The sequence below is a fragment of the Micropterus dolomieu genome, linkage group LG09 (genome assembly GCF_021292245.1).
Source record: "Micropterus dolomieu isolate WLL.071019.BEF.003 ecotype Adirondacks linkage group LG09, ASM2129224v1, whole genome shotgun sequence".
Classification (NCBI taxonomy): domain Eukaryota; kingdom Metazoa; phylum Chordata; class Actinopteri; order Centrarchiformes; family Centrarchidae; genus Micropterus; species Micropterus dolomieu.
The window spans coordinates 10841697-10850476 of NC_060158.1; the positions used below are offsets into that span (position 1 = coordinate 10841697).

An 8780-nucleotide genomic window follows, 5' to 3' on the forward strand; every position below is an offset into this window, starting at 1 on the left:
ACTCTGGCCATGAAAAATAATGTGAAGGAGGGTGTGGAAGACTGTAGCCAATGTTTATCATAGAGAAGTGTTTTTTACTGGAAACCACAATTGCAGAAGCCAGGTTTACATAGTTGCACCACATTTCTTGCAGATGTACGTTTAAAAAATTTTACATTTTGGGGAAAACACGCATTTACTTTCTTGCTGAAAGTCAATCTTCTCATCTAATACAACTGTATTGCCTAAAACCTTTACTTCAAGAAATTACCATAGAGGAATGGGTTTTCATAGTTTATTGATGGTCATTTTACAGGTTACATCAGGCCAGACATTATAGGAGACTACAAGACCAGCAAACTGAAATAATCTCTTGAAAGAATGTATTGTAATTTTTAATGCAATATCACATATAATTCTGACTGCATGAGAGTCTTGTCGTTAAAATACAGTAGTTATGAAGGGATGCCTAAGTTTAAACAAGTGGTTCTCAACCAGTAAGTCATGGATCTGCTGTAATAGAGGTGTGGATGTGTGAAAATAATGGAAAGTTACAGCCAGTTTTTACATTAGTGAAAGGTGCCGGCACCTACACACCGCTTTTGTTGCAGGAATACTGGTATTTTGAACTATGATCATCCAATAGATATGTTTCTAAATTACTTGTATTTTATTTTTTTATAGAAAATGTACAAAAATACATTAAATGAAGGTAGAAATCATGGATTTTCTTCCGCTTATTCTGGACCGCACTGCATTCTCCCTGGTTTTATTGTGACCAGAAGGAATGCTGCAAATGACATGTCACCGGATCACTTTAGTCAAAACGAACAACTTCATATTGACTGTGACTTCAAGATCAGAATGTAATCTTGATGCAAAACCAGCTGAGAACCACTGGCTTAAAACTCCTTTTAGAATAGCAGGCAGAGTGGCATTGCAGCAAGAGTAGACAGTGAAAGCAACTATAACCATGCACAGTCTATGATGAGATAAAGGCGATCAAACAATGTTGAATTGGCAGACGGAGGGCTTCTCCTCACGACAGCTCTCGTCAAACCACTTCCCACGGGTGGCCCCGGACAGGACCGCGCAGTTATGGGACATTCCACCATCTGGCTGAGGGGACCGGTTGTTGGACGTGTCCCAGTTTTTGTATGTAATGCTGGAGCCCATCTGGTCCACCCAGGTGCCCTCAGTCACCATGTCGTTGATGCCCAGCCAGATCTGCTCATCTGAGCCGATGCTCTGGCGGATGTAGTCTCTGAGCTGGTCGTTTTCATCGCTGGATGTGGGCGTACCGAGGACTCCGCCCAGGGCGTTACAGTCTTCGCTGGCAGTGTGATAGGTTTTTCTCACAGGGTCAGCCAAGAGACACTTGCCATGAATCTTTAGGCCTTTCAAACAGACTGAAGACAAACATAAAAGGGTTAGACCTAAAAGGTGATTTATTGTCATACAGGGATCCTTTCCTTTGGTAATATGAATAAACGTAGTCCTGTGGTATTTTGGAGACGGGGTATAACCACAGTATTCTCAGAGATAATGAACAACATGATGAAAAGCCTTTCTGTACTAAAGATTTTTGGGTCATTAGGGAACAACTAGATATCATTTTGTGTTCTGAACAAGAGGTCAGACATGGGTTTGTCATTTGTTGTCCATATTAAAACTACACATGTATCTTAACTGGCTTTTTTTAAGAGAGGCCTACCTCAGCCTGCTGACTCCAACTTGAATACATATTTGGTGCGCTGAACAATGAAGCTCATGCCACATTATCATGCAACAATTTTAAACATTCACACTGTAATCCACTGCAGGCAGAAGAGAGAGTGAGTGTTGTGATACTAACGGCTGCTTGCTCACCTCCACAGGTGATCATAAAGTAGATTCAGAGTTGTATGTCTATGGCTGGAAGGAGTTCATCAAGTGTAACTTGGATTTTATCTGAACCATAGCCGATTAAGCTGTTTGGGGGACCCAGGGCAAAAAAAAGGGCCCCTATGGACTCTCAACATGTCTCCTGGCCCCAGGCTTTCTGGCAGGGTCACAAGATTACATAATACCTTACACCGTACTTAGAGGAATTATTTGTATTCCTTTATCAAACAAGATTAAATGTATGATCCTGCTGTTCAAAAGTCGAGCTTACCTGTCTGCAGGGCTTGCTGTTCCTTCAGTAGGTTCAGCTCCTGGATGATGTCGTTAATCTGTTTCTGTAGTGACTCAATGGCCGCATCCTTAGTTGTATCTTGTTTCCAACAATTCCAGACACACAAGGAAACTCAAATCAGGTGTTTGTGCATGCTCAGTGATGACCAAATAACTTTTTTTTCCTTTTTTATTTTAAATAATCTCTTCTTCCAAGGATATTTCAGCAACTGATTAAAAAGAAAATTTTGAAAATAATATTTGACAGTGGTATCTCAAACAACAAATTCCTACAGACTGTGAAGCACCAGATGTTTATCGTCTACCTTTTTTCACTGGCTTCCTTGGTGAAGTCTGCTGAAATGAACAGTTCACCAGTAGTAGTACTCCCAGCAGCACACACACTCCTTTGAACTCCATGGTTAGACCTGTTGAATGAGGCTGCTCCAACGTGGATGCTTGCAATTTATCTCTCTCTCTCTCTCTCTCTCTCTCTCTCTCTCTCTCTCTCTCCCTCTCTCTCCCTCCTTCTCATCTCTCTGAACAGGGAAAAATACTGCCATTTGCAGGAATAACAATCCAACCGCAGAAGCCTTAAAGGATGGTGTGTGTGTGTCTCATCTGGCTTTAAAACACTAAACACGGAGGGGCAGTGCTAACCAGAGCCAGGCCTGGAAAGCAGGTGGAGACTGGCAGACAGGGTGAGACACTAGGAAGCAGTTATGACATAACACTGTGCAGCTTTGGTCAAAGTATATGAAAAAGAAATAAACAAACACTGACTCATCTGTTGCATAAAAGCCTGAATAACCTGGTTACAGTTTATTCCTTGGCTCAAAAGACTAGTTTACTCTTGAAAGAAAAAGATGGAATAGGATTTTCTTTCAGCTGGCCAAAAGGTGTTTTGTAAGTCATCTGGAGTGGCCTCATTTGGAAAATTTTAATATTTCCAGGTGTTTCTGGCAGCAATGAGGCACTGAAATTGAAACCCATTAATCATTATTTTCTTACGCAGCATTGAATTACCTGTTTACATACCTGCAATATTATAGATTAATTTAAAGGTTGTACCATTTTTTGACCCATTCTCTGCACACGTTTTCTCTATCAAATTCTGATCCCAGCTCAAGCCATATATAGTTTGTTTTGTACCAATCTGCTTTCAGCCAGCACGCACGCGCGCACACAAACACATCTGCGGTCAGAGTGGAAATGATCCAGAGTCACATCTGGTCTTTCTGTAAGACTTCAACTTTACACAATCTTCAACTGACACGTGGCAAAAACAAAAAGACAGAGAGGCCTACCTCAGGCTGGACTTTTCCTGTGCACTTCAGTACAGTAACTGATCTCAGATCTGGTACCAGGACATTTTAAAATGTTACAACATAGCAAGTTCTTTCTGTAAAATATGCTGTTCAGCAACATTATTTTATGGACCTATTTGATTTGGTCACTCTGTAATATCCTTGGCATACTTTGTTATCGTTATCATAAAATGTACCTCAAGTAGTAACACAAAATATACAGGTGAAACTAGAAAAACTAGCATATTGTGCAAAAGGTAATTTATTTCAGTAATTCAACTTAAAAGGTGAAACTAATATATTATATAGACTCATTCCATGCAAAGTGAGATATTTCAAGCCTTTATTTGATATAATTTCGATGATTATGGCTTACAGCTTACAAAAACCCCAAATTCAAAATCTCAGAAAATTAGAATATTGTGAAAAGATTCAGTATTGTAGGCTCAAAGTGTCACACTCTAATCAGCTAATTAATCCAAAACACCTGCAAAGGGTTCCTGAGCCTTTAATTGGTCTCTCAGTCTGGTTCAGTGGAATTCACAATCATGGGGAAGACTGCTGACCTGACAGTTGTGCAGAAAACCATGTGTGGAAGAAAAAGGTGCACAAGCAGCAGGGATGACAGTAGCCTGGAGAGGATTGTCAGGAAAAGGCCATTCAAATGTGAGGAGGAGCTTCACAATGAGTGGACTGAGGCTGGAGTTACTGCATCAAGAGCCACCACACACAGACGGGTCCTGGACATGGGCTTCAAATGTCATATTCCTCTTGTCAAGCCGCTCCTGAACAACAAACAACGTCAGAAGCGTCTTACCTGGACTAAAGGAAAAAAAGAACTGGTCTGTTTCTCAGTGGTCCAAAGTCCTCTTTTCTGATGAGAGCAAATTTTGCATCTCATTTGGAAACCAAGGTCCCAGAGTCTGGAGGAAGAATGTAGAGGCACACAATCCAAGATGCTTGAAGTCCAGTGTGAAGTTTCCACAGTCTGTGTTGGTTTGGGGAGCCATGTCATCTGCTGGTGTTGGTCCACTGTGCTTTATTAAGTCCAGAGTCAGCGCAGCCGTCTACCAGGACATTTTAAAACACTTTATGCTTCCTTCAGCAGACGAGCTTTATGGAGATGCTGACTTCATTTTCCAGCAGGACTTAGCAACTGCCCACACTTCCAGAAGTACCAAAACCTGGTTCAATGACCATGGGATTATTGTGCTTGATTGGCCAGCAAACTCGCCTGACCTGAACCCCATAGAGAATCTATGGGGCATTGCCAAGCGAAAGATGAAAGACATGAGACCGAACAATGCAGAAGAGCTGAAGGCCGCTATTGAAGCATCCTGGTCTTCCATAACACCTCAGCAGTGCCACAGGCTGATGGCATCCATGCCACGCCGCAGTGAGGGGCCCAAACCAAGTACTGAGTACATATGCATGATCATACTTTTCAGAGGGCTGACATTTCTGTCTTTAAAATCCTTTTTTTTTTTTTTTTTATTGATTTCATGTAATCTAATTTTCTGAGATTTTGAATTTGGGGTTTTCATAAGCTGTACGCAATAATCATTGAAATTATATCAAATAAAGGCTTGAAATATCTCACTTCACATGTAATGAGTCTATATCTTAGTTTCACCTTTAAGTTGAATTACTGAAATAAATGACCTTTTTGCACGATATGCTAATTTAGTTTCTAGTTTCACCTCTACATCTGTGCAGGATCTTTACCCAGACTCAACCAGACCACTGTTTATTTATAACTTCACAGGTTCATCTGTTGTGATTCAAATGTAAATCACTCTTAAAGTGAAATGTGAATGAAGTGATCCTTCACTCTATTCTTCCTCCTAAAAAGAAAAAATGTTCTTTATATCCATTACCACAACTCTTAACTGATCAAGTTCAAGTGTGTACAATTTACTTAATCTAGCATAAGCTGCTTGCTCTGTGGCTAATATTATTTGAGGCAGGTAACCACACTACAGTCTATGTATTTTACATTTCAGTAAGACTGTTCAAAGATGTAACTAGGCAGTGTTTTCCTTACACTGAAGTTGTTTTTTCACTTAACGTGGCTGGACAGTAAAGAAATCTGTACATTTAACATTGACATGTACATCCATCCAGAACCTTGTCACATCAGGCCAGAGCCACAACATGTGCTAGAGCAGTGCTTAAATAAAGGATTATTTAAATCAGTTCTCACATGTACATTTTTCAAATGTGTTAACCCCAAATGACAGTATATTAAATTTTAAGCAGGTACAAAGACAGGAAGGCTGTACAAATGAAAAGTTTTATTAGAAAATGTTGTATACATATACACCCTGTAGATAAATACAGTAACTGATCTTAACCAAGGAAGCCAACTTTTTGTCGCTTTGTTCCCAAACTCTCCTCCTGCTGCAGCAGCTTCATGAGCGGAGCATGAAGAGCCTTCCCGACCCGTTTACCTGCCTGGAGAGAACAAAATACATTAGCACCTTTCTACTGTACAGCCTTATTTATACCTAATCATATTTAAAACCTGTATTGAAATCCAAAGAGTCAGTACCTTATGTTCATTGTAATTTTTAGAGTTATGAAAGTTTTACCAATCTTCTGTATGTTATACACATTTTAAATGGCACCTGTGAACTGCGCATATGCACCAGCAATTTCATCCAGCTGATATATAATATGCTGCTTTTTAGCTCAGTTGTTGTTCCTATTTTTGACAAGGCAATGGTTAAATAAAACTGAATTTAAATCACATTATGCTAATGCTCTGGAGAGAGGAGGCCAGATGGTCAGGGCAGACAGCTTGACTCACCTCTGTCATTTCGAAGATGCTCTCTGGATCCAGGCTTCCTCCGCCCACCTTCCTCGTGCAGGTGACCGTGCCCTTGTGTGTGACAGAGATGATCAGGCTCGCCACAGAACAGGCCTTCTCCTGCAGAGTCGCGTCCACGACGTGTCGGTGGCCCACCTGCGCAGGAAAACAGACAACGTCAGAGGAGCCAAGCAGCACATTTGCTTCACTGTTTGTGTTATAATTTTTCTTTTTTTATCAGCAAGTAAGCTTACCTTGCACAACGTCACTATACAAGGAACGTTTTCTACATTGAGTCTCATGCAGTCATATGGGTCGTCTGACAACTCAATTTCCTTCCCTCCTTCGTCGTCAGCTGATATGTGCACTCTGGGAATTCTGTCAGTAAGGTAATCACAAGAACTTACTTAGTCTACATGAACAATGAGCTCAGCTGTAAGATGTCAAAGGATAAGACCCCCCAAAAAACACCAGCATAACACTTTACTTACTTTGTATTGAAGAGAGCTGCTTTGATAGCTACTGAGATGGCATCGTACAGGTTTCCGTCACACTGCAGGAGCTATGGAAACATGCCAGTGTGAGATTTTACTTTAGTTAATCATCATGGAACTGTATGAGCACTGACCAAATAAGCTGATTGTGATGTAACATGTGCTGCTTCGATTCATTCGTCAGACTTTGTCCAGGAGAAAGTGAACATCTCTACGTGGTTTACCAAACAGAATGTCACATTAAATGAGGAGTTATTATATCTTAGCAGACAAATAGGAGTAGAAATTGAAGTACAAAAGCCACATACATTTCAAACAAAATTAACATTTTGTTGAAATCTACGCACTTTTTACTATATATGTATGTCTTGACATGTCAATTTGCAGCAAAAATACTTAAGTCAGGGTAGTCAGATGCTGCCACTCACCAGCACATCCACATAGAGAACCCAGCAGTGTTCTCCTGCACTGATACAGAGGCTCTTCAGGTCCACGCTGTGTTTGTTGTTGAAGACTTTGTAGAGTGTGTTACTCAGCTCTGTCCCCAGCTCCTCACCACCTCTGCCCTCAAACTCAGGGGTTGCATTGGCCGAACTAGTGATGGAAAGTGAAAACACGACAATAAACAGTTATAAAAGTTAACAGAATATCTTTGAGATGTGTTATTCTTACTTGGGTCAGCGGGAAAGAGGTAAGAAAGTGAAAGTAGGGAAAGCAATGAGGCCGGCCGGCTGGCCGACCCTGCTACCCCACACACAACTATAGCATATTTATGGCAATATGATAATATTTTCTTACCACAATCACTTGGATGTGTTAGAGATGCACCTCTCAGTGAACAGATGATACAACACTACCTCCTAGTGGCAGGGCATCTATCAGCACACTACCAACAAGTATTGACCAATTCCTAAAATCATTCCATCATACATTATATATTTTGTTCTGTCCAATAATCTTTATTTCTACACCATGCCACTACCTCCTGCTGCGACCTTTGCAATCAATGACATCTGAATTTTATATATATATTAGCTTTTCCCCCCAAACTGACACTTTTAAATTCAAATTTATACTCAACACTGCTCCATGCAATAAAGTTTATAATGTATTTCTGTTGACCATTTTATGATTGCTGTAAACTGTATACTGTCTATGTAGCAGAAGGGAGTTGAAAACTGCATTTCATTTTACAACCCTGTCGTAATATGACGATTAAATCTACCTTGTACATAAAAGCTGTACAAGGTAAGACATTGTCTTCATAACGGGTTGATTTGGTGGCGAAATCTATAAAAATAAGCCTCAGTTTATAAAAAGCCTAAGTCAATTTGCACCACACCTACCAATCAACAAAGAACTCCAAGTAGCCTTCATCTGGCACCATGGGCCTTGGTTTTCCAATTTCAGCTTTAATTCCAACTAGAACCGCTGTGTGTCCCTGAAAGAGAGACAGTAGACATTATATAGGCTCAGATATAACTAATAGGCATGAGTATATGCAATTGGAAGTGTTGACAGGGTGACAAGTGGCTGAGGGTGCACAGATGAAAAGATTTAGAGCATCTTCTTGTTTAAACAGAAAATGAGTCATCATGTAGGACTACCAGTGTGACTTTGGCCGAGCCGTCTGTGTTGGACACCACGTCGGTCTCTATTTCCATGTGTCTATAGTCCTCGCAGCCTCTTCCGTCCACTCGTAAGTCATCCTGACGACAAGGATCAACATGTAAACAGTACAGTCACGGAGTTAGCGAATGCTAACGCGTCTAGCTAGTTTTCGGCAGTTATAGAGCATAAATCCCTGTTGTGGCATTTTTAGATTCGTTTTCATTACAGCGGGTAAAAGCTCAAGTCAAGGTGTTAGAGACTTACCCGTATACCGTGTAAAATGTACACTTTTTCAGCCTCGCTAACTTGTACTGTTGCCATAATGTAAGTAAAAACACTTGTAGCGTACTAGCATGTGCGTCGCTTTTCTGAACGTCATCAAAAGACGACAGATTAAAACAAATCGCAGGTTGCCCGTAACAGTGC

At 40.6% G+C, this 8780-nt stretch overlaps 2 protein-coding genes across 2 annotated transcripts; both read right to left on the reverse strand.

Moving 5' to 3' along the window:
* Positions 1 to 168: 168 nt before the first annotated feature.
* LOC123977151 (tetranectin-like) lies at positions 169 to 2556 on the reverse strand. Its single transcript, XM_046059683.1, has 3 exons — positions 2460 to 2556; positions 2135 to 2233; positions 169 to 1388 (listed from the first exon to the last, which is right to left on the reverse strand). The coding sequence occupies exons 1-3, from the start codon at positions 2551 to 2553 to the stop codon at positions 982 to 984; spliced, it is 600 nt and encodes a 199-aa protein (XP_045915639.1). The 5' UTR covers positions 2554 to 2556; the 3' UTR covers positions 169 to 981.
* A 3158-nt stretch (positions 2557 to 5714) lies between these two features.
* Positions 5715 to 8780, reverse strand: exosc7 (exosome component 7). Its single transcript, XM_046058663.1, has 8 exons — positions 8619 to 8780; positions 8351 to 8452; positions 8090 to 8184; positions 7172 to 7337; positions 6741 to 6811; positions 6504 to 6627; positions 6250 to 6405; positions 5715 to 5894 (listed from the first exon to the last, which is right to left on the reverse strand). The coding sequence occupies exons 1-8, from the start codon at positions 8673 to 8675 to the stop codon at positions 5790 to 5792; spliced, it is 876 nt and encodes a 291-aa protein (XP_045914619.1). The 5' UTR covers positions 8676 to 8780; the 3' UTR covers positions 5715 to 5789.